Genomic DNA, 24,446 nt, shown 5'->3' with positions numbered 1-24,446 from the left:
ACGTTCATACCCACGTTTTCATCTCCTGAAACATATTGACCTCCACGTTGTCTCTACGTATGCTTCTGTCGACTTATGTAACATCATTGTTAGTACATCTTTCCTAATGTACATTTTGCTTTTTCGACTTACATATCAATAAGTCTCCGGACTGCACTACACTTACTTCAATGTGACGTGTGATTGCTGCCGCACTTCCGCGTCGTTTCTCCAGACGCCTGTGTTTGAAGTTTTGCCAAGCATCGACTTGATTATCTTCCATTATAACTTATGGCTACGGTGATATGATTTTAATGTTTGAACACGCGCACACACACACACACACACACACACACACACACACACACACACACACACACACACATATATATATATATATATATATATATATATATATATATATATATATATATATATATATATATATATATATATATATATATACACACACATATATATATATATATATATATATATATATATATATATATATATATATATATATATATATATATATATATATATATATATATGTAATGAGTGCAAAACTAGGGCACAGTTAACCTACCTTAATTAGGCTCACCAAGCACTCACCACAAGAACCCACTGATTAATTTAAACCTCCTGCTTAGGTTCACAGAAACCTGGGCCACAATTTAAAAATTTAATGATTGAATACATAATAAAGAAAACACAAATGAGTACATAATAAAGAAAACACAAATAAAATATGAGTGCTTAACACTCTTAGAGGCCACACTGCTGGCACTCCAAAATACCTGATCCCATGAGAAAATGGGTAAATCCACATACAAATAAACAGGAGAAATAAACACTTCACGCACCAACACAAGAAATGTTATATGCCACTGACAGTCCCACCCTAACCAGTACCCCCAGGACCCTCACACCCTATAGGCCCAACCGCACACCGACCCAACGCGCTGAAGGTACGCCACTACCACTACCCTGAAGTACTGCAGCTCTTCCTCCATGCACGGCGGTACTAACACCATAGCAGCCAGGGACAGCAAGTTCCTCACTGCAGCCTCCTAGTTCACAGTATCTGCTACGGTGCCACCTCACTGACGTCCCACAGCACACTGCCAAGACCAAACTCCTGCCAACCAAGCGTACAAATCACCACCCTATCTCCCAATAATGTCCCCCAATGTACACTGTTTCACCATGAAAGAATACAACAAATCCCAATAACATACCTGCAAATTAAATGGCAAATCCACCACTACTCTGCACCCTGTCTCTCTCTCGCTCGCCTCTCCCGCCAAAATTCCCACAACAACAAACCTCCAGGGCCTTAAGACTCGTTTTGGCGGGACTCGCTGACTAGTCTGTGAGCCTCTCGCAGGCGCGCCCACTTCAACTTCTTACATATATATATATATATATATATATATATATATATATATATATATATATATATATATATATATATATATATATATATATATATATATATATATATATATATATATATGTGTGTGTGTGTGTGTGTGTGTGTGTGTGTGTGTGTGTGTGTGTGTGTGTGTGTGTGTGTGTGTGTGTGTGTGCGCGTGTTCAAACATTAAAATCATATCACCGTAGCCATAAGTTATAATGGAAGATAATCAAGTCGATGCTTGGCAAAACTTCAAACACAGGCGTCTGGAGAAACGACGCGGAAGTGCGGCAGCAATCACACGTCACATTGAAGTAAGTGTAGTGCAGTCCGGAGACTTATTGATATGTAAGTCGAAAAAGCAACATGTACATTAGGAAAGATGTACTAACAATGATGTTACATAAGTCGACAGAAGCATACGTAGAGACAACGTGGAGGTCAATATGCAAAAGTTCAAGCCATAGGAAAGTGGAAATCGAGAAGCAGGTAGGGAGTCCCAGTTTACCAGAGAAAAGGATGAATGCCTGAGAATACTGGTTAACTCTTCCATTAGAGAGGTGGACAGAATAGGAGTGAGAGAAAGAAGAAAGTCTTGTGCAGCGAGGCAGCGGGAGGAGGGGAGGCATGCAGTTAGCATGCACTTGGCATGGGAATAACTGTAGAAAAAAGCAATAGATGTACTTCAATCTTAATTTAATGTATAATTAAATTCTTAAGGAAGTGTTATTTTATATAATGGTAAATATTCTTTTTTTCCGATACATATCTCTCGAGTGATGACATTCCTACTTTGTAAATTCTCTGTTGTTAGCTTTAATATATATTTATCAACTAATAATCATAATGCAATATTTTTCCATCTCGAATGCAAAAAAAATCTTCAAACCTCACAAAATGAATAAACTATATATGTATATATATATATATATATATATATATATATATATATATATATATATATATATATATAAATATATATATATATATATAGAGAGAGAGAGAGAGAGGAGAGAGAGAGAGAGAGAGAGAGAGAGAGAGAGAGAGAGAGAGAGAGAGAGAGAGAGAGAGAGAGAGAGAGAGAGAGAGAGAGAGAGAGAGAGAGAGAGAGAGAGAGAGAGAGAGAGAGAGAGAGAGAGAGAGAGAGAGAGAGAGAGAGAGAGAGAGAGAGAGAGAGAGAGAGGAGAGAGAGAGAGAGAGAGAGAGAGAGAGAGAGAGAGAGAGAGAGAGAGAGAGAGAGAGAGAGAGAGAGAGAGAGAGAGAGAGAGAGAGAGAGATTATTGTTGCAAAGGCGAAAATAACTGATTATTAAAATAAAGTTGATTGATGAATAATATACTTTGGAGAGGATAAATTACAGTAGCATCATCGTAAGATAGGCCTAAAAATAGTTAGCATTAAAGGAAAAAATATTGCATAAAATTGCATATGTACACATTCTTAATTTACATGAATAATGATTGAGTTCATTTTTACTTGATACTTAAGTGTAATGTTCTTGTAGTGCATCAAAGACTCTTCAGGCAAGATGGCAAAACAACGCCCAGCTATCGTGGTTTTGGACGTCGTCTACACTACTAGCCCAAAGTAAGTGATAGTATATATCCGGGAGAGAAATATGAACAATGATTGGCTGTTAGCACATGCTCACTTCTGCTACTAAAGAAAAGAACTGGCGCGCTGGCGCGCATGTCGTGTGTGTGTGTGTGTGTGTGTGTGTGTGTGTGTGTGTGTGTGTGTGTGTGTGTGTGTGTGTGTGTGTGTGTGTGTGTGTGTGTGTGTGTATATATATATATATATATATATATATATATATATATATATATATATATATATATATATATATATATATATATATATATATATATATATATATATATATATATATATATATATATAGAAGGGACACAGACCAAGGGGAACAAACATCTAAAAAAAAAAAAAAAAAAAGGCCCACTGAGATGCCGATCCCGAATAAAGTCCGCAGTTGTAATCCAACATTGAAGGATGAATGTCTTGGAACCTCCCTCTTGAAGGAGTTCAAGACATAGGAAGGTGGAAATAGAGAAAAAGGCAGGGAGTTCCAGAGTTTACCAGAGAAGGGATGAATGACTGAGAATACTGGTTAACTCATGTATTAGAGGGTTGGACAAAATAAGGGTAAGAGAAAGAAGAAAGTCTTATGCAGCGAGGCCGCGGGAGGAGGGAAGGCATGCAGTTAGAAGAACCAGAAGAGCAGTTAGCATGAAAATAGCAGTAGAAGATAGCAAGAGATGCAACATTCCGGCGATGAGGAAGAGGCTGAAGACGGTCAGTTAGAGGAAAGGAGTTGATGAGACGAAAAGCTTTGGATTCCACCCTGTCTAAAAGAACGGTATGAGTGGAACCCTCCAAGACATGGGAAGTATACTCCATACATGGACGGATAAGGCCCTTGTATAGAGTTTGCAATGGGGTGGGATGAGAAAAAACTGGCAGAGACGTCTCAGAGCACCTAACTTCATAGAAGCTGTTTTAGCTAGAGATGAGATTTGAAATTTCCACTTTAGATTATAAGAAAACGACAGATCGAAGATGTTCATTGTAGAAGAGGGGGATAGTTGAGTGTCATTGAAGAAGAGAGGATAGTTGTTTGGTTTGGTTGTGTCGAGTTAATAGATGGAGGAATTGAGTTTTTGAGGCACTGAACAATACTAAGTTTGCTCTACCCCAATCAAAAATTTTTGAAAGATAAAAAATCTGTCGTTCTGTGGCTTCCCTGCGTGAACTGTTTACTTCCTGAAGGGTTGGACGTCTGTAAAAAGACGTGGAAAAGTGTTGGGTGGTATCATCAGCGTAGGAGTGGATAGGACAAGAAGCTTAGTTTTAAAAGATCATTGATGAATAAAAGGAAGAGAGTGGGTGACAGGACGGAACCCTGAGGAACATCACTGTTAATAGATTTAGGAAAAGAACAGTGACCATCTGCCACAGCAGCAAAAGAACGGTCAGGAGGAAATCTTGAGATGAAGTTACAGAGAGAAGGATAGAAACTGTAGGAGGGTACTTTGTGCCAAACTCTATGAAAAGCTTTTGATATATCTAAGACAACAGCAAAAGCTTTACTAAAATCGCTAAAAGAGGATGACCAAGACTCAGTAAGGAAAGCCAGAAGATCACCAGTAGAGCGGCCTTGACGGAAACCGTACTGGTGATAACATAGAAGGTTGTGAAGTCAAAGATGTTAAAGAATCTTCTTGTTGAGGATAAATTAGAACGGTCACTCTTTTTAGGAACAGGCTGAATGTAGGCAAACTTCCAGCAGGAAGGAAAGGTAGGTGTTGACAGACAAAGTTGAAAGAGTTTTACTTAGTCAAGGTTTGACTGAGAACGGAGGGCCAGTTTCGGAGAACAATAGTATAGACACCATCAGGTCGATAAGCCTTCCGAGGGTTTAGGCCAGCTAGGGATTTTAATAGCATGAAGTAGTCAGTAGGATGGAGGAGAGGAAGGAAGAAACCCTGAATCGTTCAAGTTCAAGAAGAGTTTTTAGCAAAGGTTTGAGCGAAGAGTTCAGCTTTAGAGAAAGATGTGATAAAATTGCTCTAGGTCGTGGAGAATATCAAAGTTGAAGGCTAATTCACCAGGATTGTCAGTGAAGGGAGAGGAAAGCCAAAGCTGGTAGTGAACAATGAAGTCTCCAAGAATGGAGATCTCTGCAAAAGGGAAGAGAGTCAGAATGTGCTCCATTATGGAAGTTAAGTAGTCAAAGAATTTATTATAGTTAGGAGAGTTAGGTGAGAGGTAAACAGCACATATAAATTTAGTTTGAGAGTGACTCTGTAGTCGTAGCCAGATGGTGGAAAACTCGAAAGATTCAAGAGCGTGGGCACGTTGGGTCGTTGGGCACATAAACGCAATATCCACCTTTGGATCGAAAATGACGATATAGAAATTAGGAAGGAACAGAAAAGGGACTACCAGTTGCCTCAGACACCTGAGATTCAGTGAGGAAAAGATGATGAGGTTTAGAAGAGGAGAGGTGTTGTTCTACAGATTGAAAATTAGATCTTACATCACGAATGTTGCAGAAGTTAATGAAGAAAAAGTTGAAGGTGGGGTGTCAGGACACTTAGGGTCGTCATCAGAAGGGCAGTCCGACCTGTGACTTTTGTGGTCCCTTCCCCAGATGGGGACTCCGAGGCTCGCGTAGGAGTCACCATGAATTTTGAAATTTTGAGTGAAGGGTGTGTAATTTATTAGATGCTTTAGTCTAGTTTTGTGTGGAGGAAGAGAGTTGTCTTTAGAGGGCAGGCTGTGACTGCCACCTTGTTTTGTGAGACACAAAGGGGAACGTTCAGTGAGGTCACAGCTGGGTTTAATGATAAGTTCACACAACCCGCTGATGCAATGCTTTAGACCTCACTGGGAGTAATTATCGTTTTGGCAGGTGCCTACTGCTTCCTTCCCTAAACTGGGCGTGATGGGTTGATAAGAGATGTAATTGTTAGATATCAACAGTCAGTCTCATAGTATGAAGCTACAAGTGATGAAAAGGTTAGAAGGTCTGTTCACCGCTTGGCTGTCATCCTACCTGTAGATGATCAGTGAAACAAGCAATGCTTTTTTTCACTGATATATATATATATATATATATATATATATATATATATATATATATATATATATATATATATATATATATATATATATATATATATATATATATATATATATATATATATATATATATATATATATATATATATATATATATATATATATATATATATATATATATATATATATATATATATATATATAAGGCCGCTCTACTGGTGACCTTCTGGCTTTCCTTACTGAGTTTTGGTCATCCTCTTTTAGAAATTTTGGTGAAACTTTTGCTGTTGCCTTGGACATATCAAAAGCTTTTGATAGAGTCTGGCACAAAGCTTTGATTTCCAGACTACTCTCCTACGGCTTCTATCCTTCTCTCCGTAACTAATCTCAAGTTTCCTTTCTGACCGTTCCGTTGCTGCTGTGGTAAACAGTCACTGTTCTTCTCCTGAATCTATTAACAGTGGTGTTTCTCAGGGTTCTGTCCTGTCACCCACTCTCTTCTTATTATTCATCAATGACCTTCTAAACCAAACTTCTTGTCCTATCCACTTCTATGCTGATGATACCAGCCTGCACTTTTCCACGTTTTTTCATAGACGTCCAACCCTTCAGGAAGTAAATGTTTCACGCAGGGAAACCGCAGAACGCCTGACTTCTGATCTTTCTAAAATTTCTGATTGGGGTATAGCAAATTTGGTATTGTTCAATGTTTCAAAAACTCAATTCCTCTATCTATCAACTTGACACAGCCTTCCAAACAACTATCCCCTCTTCAATGACACTGAACTATCCCCTTCTTCTACACTGAACATCCTCGGTCTGTCCTTTACTTATAATCTGAACTGGAAACTTCACATCTCATGTCTAGCTAAAACAACTTCTTTGAAGTTAGGTGTTCTGAGAGGTTTCCGCCAGTTTTTTTTTGTCACCCCACCAGCTGTTAACTCTGTAAAAGGGCCTTATCCGTCCATGTATGGAGTATGCTTCACATGTCTGGGGGGTTCCTCTCATACCGCTCTTCTAGACTGTGTGGAATCAAAAGCTTTTCGGCTCATCAGCTCCTCTCCTCTAACTTCAGCCTCTCTCTCATCGCCGCACTGTTGCATATCTAGGTGTCTTCTACCGCTATTTTCATGCTAACTGCTCTGCTGATCTTGCTAACTGCATGCCTCCCCTCCTCCCGTGTCCTCGTTGCACAAGACTTTCTCTCACCCCAATTCTGTCCATCTCTCTAATGCAAGAGTTAAGCAATATTCTCAATCGTTCATCCTTTTCTCTGGTGAACTGTGGAACTCCTTCCTATGACTTTTTATGACTTCCTATGACTTTAATTCCTTCAAGAAGGATGTTTCAATAGACTTATCCTTCAATTTTTGACTACCGCTTTATACCCTTTTCTGGGACTGGCATCTCAGTGGACATTTTTTTTTTTTTGCCCTTGGCCATTGTCCCCACTACTTAAAAAAAAAAAGAAAGTCTGAGTTGCATCGACCTGTGCCAACCTCCAAACTCCTCTTACAGCATTGTTGTCTTCTACCAAAACCAAATCATTTGTCTTTACATTTCTTTTAGCAGTATGCCATTTTTACTGTACTATAAGACTAGGGAAGAAGTCCCGTTGCCACTTCCTTCAAAATGCTGTTACAATATTACTTAGGAAATCCATTATTTTCTTAGTATATCCTTCTAACCACACGCCTACTGGAGCATGGTCAGATGCTCAACCTAATAGAAGTTCATTTTGGACATAGATAACTTTCAGCGTTCACATCTGATCCTGGTTTAAGTCCTATTGGACGCTCATTAAGTAGTTTGGTTACCTCAAACAGCACAGTCTGTAATCCAGCAAATGATAACTTGTTTTCCCCTATAGACACTTTCAAAGCTCTCTTTACACTCTTGATCAAAGCCTCACTTACACCGTTCTGCCAAGGGGCGTCTGATGATTTAGTGAATACCCACTTCATACCTCTGTCTCTACCAAAATTGCGGATATTGCTTCAATCCTATTCACCAAACATGTGTTCGATCTCCTTCTCAGCTGACACAAACTCTATCTCAATACATACTGCAGGGGTAGCCCTTAACGGACATGAATCGTCTGGAAACCATCAGAAAGTTGTGTGTTATAACCCTCCAATAAGTCTAAGTAAACGCTTCTGGTGGACAAACAACTGAATATTATTTTATAAGCCTTGCCAAAGGTTATACGCTTAACTGCATCACGAATTCTGAAAAGGCCAAATATATCACAAGCCGTGTGGTAAAATGATAGCGATGGCTCTAATAATTCACCCATTTTCTGACCTTCACACTTGGGTGACAGTCTTTTACAAGTACCGCAATTATACTACACTGATTTCACAATCCTACGTACCCCCGGTACCCAAAATTTCCTTTGTAATTTACTAATAGTTGTATCTACTCTAGCATGATCAATTTGATATAAATGAGATACATACAAGTGTGTAAACCTATGCCTCGGAGACAAGAGCCTGACCATCCTTGTCAATTGCAGACCCTAGTCTTTCGAACCTCTTAGGTCAGTTCCTTGAGTATTTCCTCTATACCTCTTTAATCCAAAGCCTTTCAGCTTCTTGTATTTCTTGATTAGTGATATTTTTAGCAATTGCCAGAAACGATTTTGCCTTTATTGCTGCCATTACCCTACTGGTGACCCTGAGCAATTTTGTGTAGCTGCTGAACGTATTCAAGTTGAAAAAAAATCATGTCAGGAGGTGTTTTGTCATTGTGCAGAACTGTTGATTCAATCTCGCATGCTAATGTTTGACCAATCGTATCTGGCAATTCTGTTTCAGTGATTAGCTTCACAGGCCATTTTTCAATATGTAACTTTAAAAAACTTTGGGTCATTCTGCCATACTGAGTCACCACCCATTTGCTGAATAGTCACTGGGCGTGTTAACGTGTCAGCGGGATTAATTTCAGATCTAATCCACCATCATTCGCTGGGATGTGATTTGCTCTGTATCTCAGTTATTCTCGTTCCTATGTATGATTTAAATTTATAGGAATCCTTCTGAATTTGATCCCTTATTATAGTAAAGTCCACCAGGTGATAAACAGACTCAAACTGCCAGTATAATTCATGCTGTATTATCTCCCATAGGCGACATGATAACACGGCAGCACACAGTTCAAACGTAAATATAGTGACCTGTTTAGCTGAGGTAATCTTACTCTTAGCTGTTATGAGAACAGCTTCATAATTTTCAGATAGTGTCAAAAAAACGACAATATGCAACACCTCCATAAGCATGCTTAGAAGCTTCAGAAAAGATAATCAAGCTTGGATCCCCTACAGCATCATTAGGTTTGATTCCCCATTTAATCCTGATGTTTTTCAAAGTATACAATTCCTTAAAAAAATTGTTCCATTTCATCCTGTACTCTTCATTAATAGGATCATCCCATCCTCCTTTTCCACTCTTTATGATAATTTCTCTCATGAGCAATTTAGCTGGTAATGTGAGTGGTTGTATCAATCCCAAAGGATCAAATATTGATGTCATTTGGCTGAGTACCATACCCCTTGTGAGAACTGTTGGAAATTTATATTCTATTTCACCAAGTGATACATTGGGCTTTGTGTGTAACATCTAAAATTTTGGAGAAAAGTTTATTTTGACTTCGGAAAAGAATTGATCATCCCTAATGTCTGTAAAAGAATTGATCATCCCTAATGTCCCACGACATTCTAGCACTTTTTCTGGCTCACTCTCTAGCAACTTAATTCCACAGCTGTCAACATCACTTCTCGAGACCACAGTGTTTTACCACAAACCCTCCTGTAGTTAATATGCACTCTGCATTCCTGATTAGCTTGGACGCATCTTTCTCACTGGGAAAAGATTGTATCATATCATCCACATATGTGTTCTTCATAATCATGTGAGCAGCCTCTGGGTATTGATCCACATATTTTTCTGCAGTTTGTCTGAGTGCCAAGGTTGCTATAATCCCACTAGGTCGATCCCCAAATATGACTCTAATCAAGGCATTATGCTTTGGTGATTTAGAAAAATCCAGATTCCTCCAAACGAATCTGTGGGTATGCTGATCCCTTTCATCTAACCTGATGGTTAGAAATATCCCCATTTACAACTATCTCCCCTTGCCTCATTCTCATTAACACATTCAATAATGAGTTTAACATGTCTGGTCCTTTGGCCCAATAAGAATTAAGTTGATAATGTTGATAGGTTGCTGATGAATCAAATACAATTCTAACTGGCGTAGATGACGAACCTGGCTTAATAACTCAAGGATGGTGTAAGTAGTGGACCTGACCCTGGTACGATGATATTTCTTCCCCTGTGTTTTTCCTTGCTACACATTTGTCAATCATGTCATTGATCTGCTCTTTATATAATCTACAGTACTCAGGGCCTTTTTTTTTTTCAGTTGCATTCAGTCTATGGACAAAAGGGGGAAAGTTATTAGGTATATTTATGGGGTCTCTAATCCAAGGATACTTCACCATCCAAAAGTTGTTAGCTTCATCATAAACTAGTCCCTGTTCTATTAATTCCAATTATCTTTTCTCCTTTTTGGTGCGATCATCTACAATACCCTGTTTGCAAGTGCATGTTTCATGACCATGGTTCAAATTGCTATCAAGTACAGTATCTAAAGAAAATTTCAAACTGGGTATCTCAGAAACACCAATATCATAATATTTAACACCAACAGTGACATGATTCAAAGTGGTGCAAACATTATCACAGCTTTGACGTTCCCAATAATCCATGCTACCTCTTACACAATACCCAAATTGTTTTTCCAATAACTGAAGATTGTTGACTGCCTTCACTACTTTTGGGAGTAACTGACAATCCGATCCAATGAGCATATCTACTTGCCTACAGGTCTGACCAACAAATGAGGCTGAACCTGCAAAATTTTACCTAGTTATGTGTATCACAATGGCATCCCTATGATATATATATATATATATATATATATATATATATATATATATATATATATATATATATATATATATATATATATATATATATATATATATATATATATATATTGAGTTTATAAATGGGCAGGAGGTTTTCTCTTGTACATATTTCGTTGAAAGTGATACTGAGTTCAGCGTTTATGATTTTTTTTCATGATGTTTTCTTTTTCTCGAAGGCATGTCTTGTTGTCTTTCGTAAGAATATTGGTGATTTTCCTGTAGGATATCATCCTCCCCCAGATCGCGATTTCAAGGACCCGAAATCGCGATCTGGCGAGGTTGATATCCTACGGGAAAATCATCATTATTCTTACCAAAGACAACAAGACACTTCTTCGAAAAAAAGAAAATCATAAAGAAAATCATAAATTCTGAACTCAGTATCACTAAATATATATATATATATATATATATATATATATATATATATATATATATATATATATATATATATATATATATATATATATATATATATATATATATATATATATATATATATATATATATATATATATATATATATATATATATATATATATATATATATATATATACACGGAAGTATATTGACTCCAGCTTTAATGTACGACTCAAAAGACCTTAACAGACACGAGGAACAGAAACAAAATACAGACTGCAGAGGTGAAGGTTTTAAGGTTGATTGCTAAAAAGACAAGAATAAATAAAAACAGAGATGTGGGAGTAGTCTCAGTGTTGAGAAAATGGACGCTTCTTAGCTGAGAGGGTTAGGGCATCTTAAGAGGATGGACACAAATAATTGCTAAAAAAAAGAAAGGAATAGACACCAATTGGTAGTAGACGAAGAAAAAGACCTAGAAAAAGGAGAGATGTAGTTAAGGAGGCCTTAAGAGGTACAACATACCAGAATTAGAATAACTGATAAGATAAGGAATTATACAAAATATACAAGAGTGGAAAAAGACGCTGGACCCACTGACATCATTTTTAACTGGGAGCCGAAGTAAGAAATGTAGTAGTGGTAGTATCAAGGATTAAAGGATGCACGAAGTAGCTAGCTGCAGCATATTAGTAAAAACTGTTATTCTACACAGATATACGGCAGACCCACCAGCCTCGTTTGTCCGAGGCCTGGCAATCTAAGACTGACCTGATCTTAATGCCCACGCGGCCGCAGGGCGGCCACATCCGGGATCCGGGCGTCACGTCACGAGCTGGGCGGCGTCTGAAGCATGTACAGTTTTCGACCACACATTAAACATGCGATCATACCTAACAAAAACATGATAAGGTTAGATGCAATGCACACTGGGTGACAAGCAGGGTTTTTTTTTTTTTTTTTTTATGTAGGAAGGACACTGGCCAAGAGATAAGGCAGAGCCACCGAGGCCAGGCAAACTAAGAATGTCCTCACCCACGCGGCCGGGTCGCTGCCACATTCGCACATCATCTGCCACATTCGCACATCATATCATCGGCGTCAGTTCACGGGTTGGGAGGCGTTCGAAGCCGGTACATGGAGAACGGGTCAAGTCAAGCAAGAAGCAAAACAACAGACTAGAGATATCGTTACTGATTTTGTCTCATTGGACATCTAACCTTTATAGTTATATATGCTAGGCGACATCTAATTGCAAGGAGGAAGCAAAAGACACCTGCTAAAATAACAATTACTCTTAGTGATGTCTCAAGCACTGGAACGGTTTCGCACTGGATCAAGGAGTGCTGCGAACTTATCAATGACCTAGCTGTAATCTCACTGAACGTTTCTCTTTGTTTGTCACAACACAAGGGGTATGTATGTCACAACCTGCCCTCTAAAGACAACTTTCTTCCTTCACACAACTCTACATGCACCTAACACACACACAGCCTTCAATAAAAATAAAAATAATTCATTATGGTGACTCCTACACAAGTCTCAGAGTACCTGTCTTGGAAGGGAACCACAAGTCTTCTCAGGTTAGACTGCTTTTCTTCTCTTAATGACTCAAATTATCTTGACATCCCCCTCAACTTTTTCTTCATTAACGTCTCCAACATTCACGGGCTTGGATCAAATTTTCAATCTGTAGAATACCATCTTTTTCACACCGAAACGCAGGTGTCTGACGCAACTTCCTTTATTTCAATTGCTTTCCCCTCCTACTTCCTATCCTCATTTTCAATACAAAGTTTGACGTTGTGTGTCTGCGTATGTGCGCCCAACGACCTAACTTGTTCTCGTGCCAGCGCTCTTAATCTTCCGAATTTTCTACCATCTGGCCACGACTACTGAGTCACCCTCAAACAAAATTTATCTGTGCTGTATATCTTTCACCTATCCCCTCTAACTATATAAAAAAAAAAAAATAAATAAATATTTGACTTCCAAAGTGAAACACATCTTGACCCTCTTCCCTTTTGCGTAGATCCCTCATTCTTGGGGGCTTCAGTGTTCATCACCAGCTTTGCCTTTACTCTCGCTCCACTTACCAACGTGATAAACTAGCATTTAACTTCTCCACGCCCTACATAAACTAACTAGTGTAACACCCTACTCGTATTCCTGACCACAAATGCGCCCAACGTTTTTTTCCTAACCTATTTTTCATCTTCTGGTATCACTCTACCTTCTCCGTTGGGTTCTTCCGATCATAATTTCATATCTGTATCATGTTTCGTCGTTTCAATTTCTCCACAGGATTCCCTAAGGCAGAGGTGTCACCGGCGTTTTACCTCTACTAATTGGGAGAATCTGTAGAGGTATTATTCCGATTTTTCCTTGAATGACTGCTTTCATGTCAGAGACCCGTTTCAGTGTGATGAGCGCATAACAAAGGTAAGAAGTGGCCCACAAACTGTAATTAACTTTCCATCTCCTGAATCTTATGCACTTTATATTTTTGCCCGGAACCATGCTGTCTTCTCCAACGAGCCAAAACCTCCTTCATCAATAGAAAATGTCAAAATCTTTCTACGCTTATGAAACCTCGCCGAAAATATATATAACAACTTCGCTTTTTTATCTTTCCCTCCTTTATTTCAATCTGATGATAGATACCCTTGCCTTCTCATCGATCTCCAGGCATTAGGCATTAGGCCTAATGATCTCTTCGCTCATTTTTTTTTTTCTCTAAAAAACACTACCTTGAGTGATTCATGGCATATTTCTCCATCTCCTTCTCCCTCCGACTACTTCATGCTTCATTCTTCGCAATTATGTTTTCCATGGCCCGGTTGGACTTAATCCTCGAAAGGCTTGGAAACCGCCTTGTCGTGGTGAAGGGAGTTGTGTGGCCCTATGAGCTGGCGAACGAAGCTAGAGGGGGCTTCGGTCCCTGCTCCGCCCTTCTTAGGGGAGAGGGTTACGCATGCTAAGTCGCCATTAAGAGACCAGACTAAATGGTTCCCGGAGTTAGGTTGCCAGTACGGGTCAACGGTGCCGCTCACCTTTTTGAGGTCGTCTTGTGCTGGATGCCTTTTAGAACGGTTCTCCGTATTCGTCTGAGATACTAAGGCGATTATGTCTCTAATCGATGCTATGTGACATTTACATCTCACATTGCTACAAAACCTGCTCTTGATGCAATAAATTATCTGCGTTTTAGAGACAACAACTTAATTGCTTAGAACATTCACTCAAGCAATGTAGTTGAGACCGAGAATGATTATTATCCTAATGCCTTTGATGGTGCTGAAGAATGTGCTCCCTAAGTTTACCACCCACCTACACCTTACTCGTTTGTCGCATATTATAGAGATGTTCGGAGGTAACTTTATTCACACTGCTAAGCCCCCTTAGTGGAAACCGACTTGTCGTGATATGGGGGCTTGTGTGTCCCTATGAGCTGGCGAACGAGGTTAGAGGGTGCTTCGGTCCCTGTTCCGCCCTATTTACGGGGAGAGGGCTACCCATACTAGTAAGGTCGCCAGTGAGTGACCAGACTAAATGGTTCCCGGAGTTAGGCTGCCAGTGCGGGCCAACGGTGCTGCTCACCAGAGGAGCCACCTTTTGAAGTCGTCCTGTGTTGGATGGTTGGGTGTCTGGGCTGGGATGCGTTTTCAGGGGAGATCTTAGCTCCGTCATGGACAAGCTTTCGAATCATGAGGGGCCACTTTTTAAAACGAGTGACCCCAATGGGAAGGAGGTATTGCATTCGCGTCGGGCAGCGCTCGCTCCCTTTGTAGTCGCAGTAGGCGATTCCCTTGGCCCTTGAGCCATTTTATTTTTATGATAATATCCTTATGGATGAAAATAAAAATTCTACTGGTCCCCTTAGCCCCTACATCCATTTTTTTCTCAATATCCTTATGGGTAAATATAAAGATTTCTTTGGTCCTTGATGGGCGATCAACCACCTCACCCTCTGGTCGTAATGGTGATGTGCAGGCAGGAAGGAGCTCGCACTTCCCCTTGTTGCTGTTTCCTATGGTGGAAGACCTCTTGGTGTCATTTGTCGAGTCATCTGTTGACACTAATGCTGCCATGTCAGACCGTCATATTCACTCAGTTTTCAAGCCTTTTGGAACTGTTCTCCGTATCCGTCTCAAATGACGGCGATTGTCTCTCTAATCCACGGGTTCCTTTTTTGTTCCTGTGTACCCCTTGGACATTTTTATAGATTTATATGTACCCAAAAAATAAATTAATAATAAAAAATATGGAATTATAATATTCAGATATTATTCTATTATAAAATTTATATGTGAAGACTGAACGGGAATCAATAAAGTAAACTTAAGTAATTTACAAAATATCTTGATCTATCACACACACATCTTTCTTATCAGTATCCATAATGATCATTACGTCCCGTACCTGATCCTTTCAGGCCCAGCTTAGATTACGGCCACGGTTAGATACATAATAGTGAAAACCAAATGGTATTATCCCTCCTCTTGATATAATTAAGTTGAAAGTTTTGATTACTAAAATGAGAAAAAAAAAAAAAACACATTGTGTAATCCGACTGCAGATTACAACACCATGTATTGCACAGTGATGCTTATTCTCTGAGGCCCAATGTACCCCGTGAAAAGTGCAAATGTACCAATGGGGGTACATGTACCACAGGATGGAAATCACTCCTCTAATAATCGATGTTAGGTGACATTTACATCAGACGTTGCTGCCAAAGCTGCTCCTGAGGCAATACATTCCCTGCGTCTTGGAAACATCAACGTAATTGTTGAGGTCATTCGATCAAGCAATGTAGTAACAACGAAAATTATAATTGTCCTAATGTCTTTGATGATGCTGAGGAACGTGCCCCTAAAGCTCGACACACACCTGCACCCTACTAGTTTGTAGTTTATAATAGGGAAGGTCGACGTAACTTTCTCCATGCTGCCAAGTATCTAGAAAAAGGCATTGGAATCTTCTCTACAAATAATATCAAGAAATATGGTAAAGGTTTCTTGATCAGAGCTAAAGATTTAACGCAGGTGACGAAGCTCCTTCATCTGCCTTACCCTTCTGATGGGATCTTCGAATCCATCAAGCCACAGCGAACATTCATTTACTGTAAAGGACGTATTTACAACCAGGACCTATATGAATTCTCGGAAGATGACATCCTTCAGCTACGTCCAGATAATGTTCAACGAGTGACCGATTAGAGGAAATAATAACATGATTATGCTAATTTTTTTTATAGTTCCTTTTTCCCTGAACGTGTAACAATCTGCTCTCTTTCTCTTCCAGTAATTACATTCGTTGACCGTCCTTTACAATGCTACCTATGTTATGAGTTTGGTCATAAGAAGAAAAACAGTCAAAATCGTCCACGGTGCTTTCACCACTCAGCCCTTGATTCGCACCATAATCCTGAATGCGAATCGCAACCTTATTGCTTCTACTATTGAAAGGCCGCTACTTTCCGGACAGTGCAAGAGGTACCGTCTCGAGCAGATACCTTCCAGCTGGCTAATTCTCAGCTTATAAGTCTAGGTAGTGCCAGACGAGAACTTTTCAGACAGAAGGATGGTGGAGCAAAAACATTTGCCTCCTCCCTCCACTCTAGTTCCACCTCCGCCACAGGTAATAAGGTTGTAACACCTTCCCGCCTCTCTCAAATTCTCACTTTGTATAACTCTTTAATTCGTCCCCTTCTGGAATATTGTGTTCAAGCATGGTACCCATATTATCAGTGTAGAGTAACAAGAATGATGCCAAGCCTAAGAAACAAATTATACGAAGAGCGTCTTAAAGAACTGAATCTTTCCCCATTAACACAAAGAAGACTAAGAGGCGACTTAATACTGGTGTTTATAATCATCAAAGGTATTGATAACATGGACTGCAGTAAATATTTCAAATTACACGCGAGGAAACGGTTGGAAAATTGTTGCAAAATCCTTTAACTCTCACGGAACATTTTTTTTTTTTTCCATCGAGTAGTAAATCTATGGAATGGGCTTCCTCGAAACTTGATTGATTGCAATACCGTAGATGTAGGTTAATGATATGAGGTGTTCAGGTACCAATGTCATTTATTTCCTTTGTTAAATACTAACCGGCATCTCACATTCCCGCGTGCCCCCTCGCGAGGGCCACTCAATCAGTCTGTCCCCATACTTGCCTCTGTAGGGGTACGCTCCACTGGATTTCTCTTATTAAAGGACCTTAAGCTATACTCACGTCTTTCCATCGTCCCCACCCTACGCTAAGGACTTGGATAGACAACCTACATGGCGCAGTGAGTAGGATAAGACCCGTGGACGACCTACAAAGGGGAAATTACAAGTAGCCTGCGGCGGTAACCGGTTCCCTCTAAGGACGCTACCTTGCCCCGCCGCTACTCAGCTATCAACTCACTGCTTTTACGTGTGTTTGTGCAGTGGCAGTGTTTGTGCAGTGCAGTGTGGTGCCCAGTGTTTGTGCAGTGCTTTGTGGTGTTGGTAGTAACGTTGGAAGACGCCACTACCAGAGGGTAGGCTTCGGTTGGGCATATCACGGAGGACAGCGCGATACAAGATCCTCTCGCTACGGAGTCACAGAGGACTGTGACTGCGCGCGTCTAGCCTCGCCGCATGGCCCTCCCTCCCTCCCCTCCCCCCCTCACCACAGAACTGACAGCTGCTACGCTAGCCTTTGTTGCACCTTCCACCACCACCACTGCCCGCTACACCTCTGCACTTGATCGCACACGTACATAGCACGCATATTACAGACTCACGTGCTTACGATGCCACACGGGAGGAAGAAAGCCGAACATCGGGGACGAGAAGAGACAGCAGAACATGGCACGTCGTCCTCCCCTGATCCCGACACCTTCCTGGCTGGCGCGTCTTCCCATCTCACACATGCCCATCCATCGCCCGACCAGCAACATTCACCGATGGACTTTTACGCCTTCCTTACGTACATGAAGGAGAGAGACGATGCGGCGCGTGTCGAGCGTGGAGAAGAAGCAGCACGTTACCGGGCAGAACTGGCGGAGCAGAAACGGGAGGATGCAGCACGATTCGAGGCCTTGTTGTCAAGATTGGCCCCGCCACCTGCCTCCTCACCTGCCCCCACGCCTGGACACCCTCCATCTGTCTCATCACATCCACCTCAGGCGCCCGTGTCGTCGAGCCCTGCAGGAACACCACCAGCACCTAAGGCGACTGCTCAACCTCCACCAGTTCTCCCTACTGACGTCACGTTTCAGTACTTCAGGGAGTGGAGGCGACGCTGGGCTGACTACGCCACAATGGTTGATTTGGCCAAGTTACCACAACCCAAGCAGCTAATACAACTCAGGATGTGCCTCTCCCTCGAAACTCAACGAGTGCTAGAGCACACGCTGTTGTTGCCCCCGGACTCAACATCTTCCGTCGACGAAGTCCTCAACACTCTCCAACAGCACTTTAAGGACTCAAGTAACGAGGCTCTACGTCGACGAGCTTTCACAAGCTGTAAGCAGGCGCCTGGTGAGACTTTTGCAAACTTCTTCGTGAGGCTTAAAGGTCTTTCGGAGGAGATCGACGTTTGCAAGGCCAACGACAACGACTGTCAGGAGGCCTGGATCAAACACGGCATCCTAATTGGTGTTAGCGACGAGGAGCTCGTACAGAAGATCGTCGCCCTTGATGCCTCCTCCACCCTCTTAGACGTCGTCACGTTATGTCGTGCCTATGAAGCCACCAGATCCGCCGCTACTGCTATACGGGCTTCACCTGCCGCCCGGGCTGTTTCGCAGTACAAAAAGAGGAAGAAGGCCACCCATAAGAGCAAGGCAGAGTCACAACGGGTCGCCCCTACGTCATCATCCCCTTGCAGCGCCTGTGGCAAACAGCAGCACGGCCCCAAGGGATGCCCCTCCGCAGCTGCAATCTGTAGTGGCTGTGGCAAGACAGGCCACTGGTCTCACACAGAGAAGTGTCCTGCGAGGAACGTTCAGTGCAACTCTTGTAACCGATACGGACACTTCGAAAAACTATGCAAGTCGTCGACGCCCAAGACGTCTCAGCGGCCCGCCAAGCCCAATAATCCGAAGCCGGCGGGGGATAACCGCTCCACATTCCACGTTGTGCGAGCTCAGACCCCTCACCATATTCCCAGAGCTTTGGAGGATCAAGCTGGCAGCATCAGGAGGGTTCAGTCTTCGGCTCGCGGCAGACCCACACCCTCGCCTACCATCACCGTCGTCGTCACACGTGGCGGTGTGTCTGGCAGCATCGAGGTGATACCTGACACCGGGGCTGACACCACGGTGATAGGCCCACAACACCTCAGGGACTTGGGTCTTGCCAAGCAGGAACTCGACCCTCCTCCATCGCTGCGGTACTACAACGCCGATGGATCACGGATGCCTGCAGCTTTGGGTTCCTTCCAGGCGAAGCTGACCTACGGCACGCGGTCCTGCACGGGGTGGATTGATGTCCAAGGCTCCCTGTCTACACCTCTGCTGTCCTGGGAGCATTGCAGAGCCCTGGCCATCGTCCCGTCGGACTTCCCCAGGCAGATCAAGACTTCAAAGACGACCGTCAACCGGGTAGGGGAGTCACCAGATGTCCAGCCAGTGGAAGCTTCACGAGGTGGTGAGCATCATGACGCTACAGCTGCGTTACCTTCGGCTGCAGCACCCCTACTTCCTTTGTCTAGCACCACCACTCCTCAGGCTGCGAAGGAGTACTTCCTTCGAGAGTACTCGGATGTGCTAGTTAGAAAGGCTGACCTACAGGATGCACCGCTGAAGCCGATGTCTGGCCCACCTATGCGGATACACTTGAAGGAGGACACACAGCCTTTCGCCATCCATACCCCACGACTCATCCCCCTCGCCTACCAGGACCCGGTGAAGGCAGAACTCGACTCGATGGTGTCCCAGGGAATAATCGCCCCCGTAGGAGACGATCCATCACCATGGTGTCACCCAATGGTAGTCGTCCCGAAGGCTAGTGGCGGTGTTCGCATCACGACGGACTTGTCGAAACTTAATGGTCAAGTGTCCCGTCCGACCCACCCGTCTCCTACACCGTTTGCAGCCATACGCAGTGTCCACCCTGGAGCTCGGTTCTTCACCACCGTGGATGCGCTGTGTGGCTATTGGCAGCTCCAGTTGGCAGCGGAGGATCAGTCTCTCACGACATTCATCACTCCATATGGACGTTTCCGCTACCTTCGAGGGCCTATGGGCTTTGCTGCTACGGGAGATGCCTTCTGCAGGAGAGGTGACATCGCGCTTCAGGGAGTACCTCAGTGTGTCAAAGTTGTTGACGATATCCTCTTGTACGACGAGGATTATTTGACACACCTTCAGCGCGTTAATGAGGTACTCATCAGATGCCGCACACATGGCATTACCCTGAATGTGGACAAGTTTGTCCTAGCGTCACAGGATGTTTCCTTCTGCGGCTACCAGCTATCTCTCAAGGGCATCGCAGCAGACCCCGAGAAGGTCCGAGCTATCAGGGACTTCGCCACGCCAACCAACTTGACGGACCTCCGTTCGTTCATGGGCCTGGTGAATCAACTCACCGAATTCTCACCAGACATCTCAAGCGCGGCTGCCCCCATTCGCCCTTTGATGAGCCCACGTAGAGCTTTCCTGTGGACCCCCGACCACGACTTGGCCTTCCAGAGGGTCAAGGAGGCCTTGTCGTCCCCACCAGTCCTCGCCACCTTTGATCCAGCCCTTCCAACCATCCTTCAGACGGACGCATCTCGCCTATACGGTCTAGGCCACGCCCTGTTGCAGGATCATGGTGGTGGAAAGCTTCACCTCGTACAATGTGGGTCTCGCTTCTTGACCGATGCGGAGACTCGCTACGCAACCATAGAACTTGAGTTGCTAGCTGCAGTGTGGGCTATGTTCAAGTGTAAATTCTACGTCTTGGGACTTCAGCACTTCGATCTTGTCACGGATCATCGACCCTTAGTTCCCATCCTAAATAGTTACTCGCTTGATGCCATCGACAACCCTCGCCTGCAGCGACTCAAGGAGAAGATATCTGCATTTGTCTTCACCGCAACCTGGAGACCGGGGAAGAAGCTGTGCATCCCAGATGCCCTCTCTCGTTCTCCAGTGAGCAAGCCAACACAAGAAGACAACATCCTAGATGCAGAGACGAACTTCTCCGTCAGGAGCGTCGTCACGTTGCACGCAATAGAGTCCCTCGCCTCCGAAGACGCTCAGGCTTCTCCAGACCAGGCTGTCACCAGAGACCTGACCCTGGAAGGACTTCGCCGCGCAACCCTTGATGACCCTACCTACTCTGACCTTCTTCACTTCGTCAAGGAAGGGTTTCCAAGTGACCGCTACGCCCTGCCTAACGCCCTGCGTCCGTATTGGAAGATACGAGAGGACCTCTATTGCGACTCATCCTGTACGGAACCCGGATTGTAGTCCCAGCCTCCCTCCGTCGCCACGTCTTGGATCGTCTACATGACAGCCACCGAGGAGCCGAGGCTACTAAACGTCGTGCACGGCAGGTTGTGTATTGGCCGGGCATGAAGTCCGACATTGTGAACACCGTCCGTGCCTGTGAGCCCTGCCAAATCCTTCAACCAAGCCAACAGCGTGAGCCCCTCCGATGTGACGACAACCCATCCCGGCCATTCGAATCAGTGTCGGCTGATTTCTTCATGACTGCTGGAAAAAACTTTCTGGTTGTCGTTGACCGCCTTTCCGGATGGCCCGTTGTTGTCTCCTGCGGAGCCGACACCACCTCCTCTGCTACGATCCGGCACTTTCGGCAACTGTTCCGGGACCTGGGCGTTCCAGTTCGTCTGCGCACCGATGGAGGCCCCCAGTTTGCCAGCCGGGAATTTGCCGACTTCCTGGAACGTTGGGGAGTTCACCACGACATGGCTACGCCCTACAACCCACAGTCCAATGGCCACGCCGAATCCGCTGTCAAGGCAGTCAAACATCTCATCCAGAAGGTGGCCCCCACTGGTAACTTGGACTGTGAGGCGTTCGACAGGGGCCTCCTAGAACTCCGTAACACCCCCAACTATACCGGCCGTTCCCCAGCCCAAACTTTGTATGGTCGTCCTCTACGTTCCTGCGTTCCAGCGCATGCCAGGACGTTCCAGAAGGAGTGGCAGGCAAGGGCTGAGAGCTGTGATCGCCGGGCTGCAGCCCGACACCACGACGCCACAGCTCGCTATGACGCCCATACCAAGCCCCTCGTACCACTGAACCTGGACACGCAAGTTCGACTTCAGGACCCGACGACCAAACGCTGGGACACCGTAGGCATCGTCATGGGTGTTGGTAAGTCCCGTGACTATCTTGTCAAGATGCCCAGCGGCCGGGTGTTGTGGCGTAACCGTCGCCTTCTTCGTCCTGTGCCGCCCTGTCCCGATGATCCACTGGCTGATGCGGGCCCTCATGTGGAACCTGATCCGTCTACCACCCCGCAACTCCGCCGGTCGGACCGCCTAAGGGCCAAGAAGGACCAGAAGACCGCTCAAGACACTTCGTACTATGAGCGTGAAGGGGAGAGGGAGATGTAGGTTAATGATATGAGATGTTCAGGTACCAATGTCATTTATTTCCTTTGTTAAATACTAACCGGCATCTCACATTCCCGCGTGCCCCCTCGCGAGGGCCACTCAATCAGTCTGTCCCCATACTTGCCTCTGTAGGGTACGCTCCACTGGATTTCTCTTATTAAAGGATCTTAAGTTATACTCACGTCTTTCCATCGTCCCCACCCTACGCTAAGGACTTGGATAGACAACCTACAGTAGAAACTTTTAAACGCTTCCTTCTCTTTCTCCTTGTCTTCTCCCGCCACGTCCACCTCCTCCTTCTCTCCCTCCAGCATACTGAAGGGATTCTTTATCTCCACGCAAGGCGCCATGAGGACCTTCAGTCTTTTGGCTCCCAAGCAGACAACCGACCACTGCTCCTCCATAGCTTTATTAGGTAAGGTGACGGTGGGGCACAACCCTCTCACAGGTGCTGAGATCCTCTCACAGAACTCAGTTTGCAGGTCTGAGATCCTCTCACGAAACTCAGCCGAAACCTCCGAAATCCTTCGATGGAACTCAACCTCCACCTCTGAGACCTTCGCAACGAACTAACACAACCAGACGACTCAACAACACAAGGCGCCATGTCTACACTAGGCAACTATAGCGTCAGATCACGGCTCACTAAACACATAATTACTCCCAGTGAGGTCTAAAGGCCTCTTATACACGGAACATCCTCAGTTTGTCCTATACTTATTATCTGAACTGGAAACTTCACAACTCATCTCTAGCTAAAACAGCTTCTATGAAGTTATGTGTTCTGAGACGTCTCCGCCAGTTTTTCTCACCCCCCCAGCTGCTAACTCTGTACAAGGGCCTTATCCGTCCATGTATGAAGTTAGCTTCACATGTCTGGGGGAGTTCCACTCATACTGCTCTTCTAGACGGGGTGGAATCAAAAGCTTTCCGCCTCATCAACTCCTCTCCTCTAACTGACTGTCTTGAGCCTCTCTCTCACCGCCGCAATGTTGCAACTCTAGCTGTCTTCTACCGCTATTTTCATGCTAACTGCTCTTCTGATCTTGCTAACTGCATGCCTTCTCTCCTGCCATGGCCTCCCTGCACAAGACTTTCTTCTTTCTCTCAGCCCTATTCTGTCCACCTCTCTAACGCAAGAGTTAACCAGTATTCTCAATCATTCATGCCTTTCTCTGGTAAACTCTGGAACTCCCTGCCTGCTTCTGTATTTCCACCTTCCTATAACTTGAATTACTTCAAGATAGAGGTTTCAAGATACTTATTCATCAATTTTTGACTACTGCTTTGACCCTTTTTATGGGCCTGGCATCGCAATGGGCTTTTTTTTTTATTGGATTTTTGTTGCACTTGGCCAGTGTCCTTCCTACATACAAAAAAAAAAAAAAAAAAATCCATTCGCTAGGAAACCTGACCAGAAACTTAGTTTGGTCCTTCTGGGAATCGTGCTTTCTTCTACACTCGAATTCCTGGTCAAGGCCACTACAGTGGTACTGCCATCTTTATTAGCAACGGTATCCTCTTCATCCACATGCAGATTC

General features: G+C 43.6%; 1 protein-coding gene across 1 annotated transcript in view; it reads left to right on the top strand.

Annotated features, from left to right (window-relative positions):
* Positions 1-24,446, top strand: part of LOC135091596 (glutamate receptor ionotropic, kainate glr-3-like) — a 143,077-nt gene that overhangs the window by 49,693 nt on the left and 68,938 nt on the right. Inside the window, exon 5 of the mRNA XM_063989351.1 lies at positions 2,904-2,986. Coding sequence (XP_063845421.1) covers positions 2,904-2,986 — 83 coding nt within the window. The remainder of the gene's footprint in view (positions 1-2,903; positions 2,987-24,446) is intronic.

The sequence above is a fragment of the Scylla paramamosain genome, chromosome 38 (assembly GCF_035594125.1).
Source record: "Scylla paramamosain isolate STU-SP2022 chromosome 38, ASM3559412v1, whole genome shotgun sequence".
Taxonomy (NCBI): Eukaryota; Metazoa; Arthropoda; class Malacostraca; order Decapoda; family Portunidae; genus Scylla; species Scylla paramamosain.
Note: the sequence above shows the minus strand (reverse complement) of the source record. Positions and strands in the feature narration are given on the sequence as shown.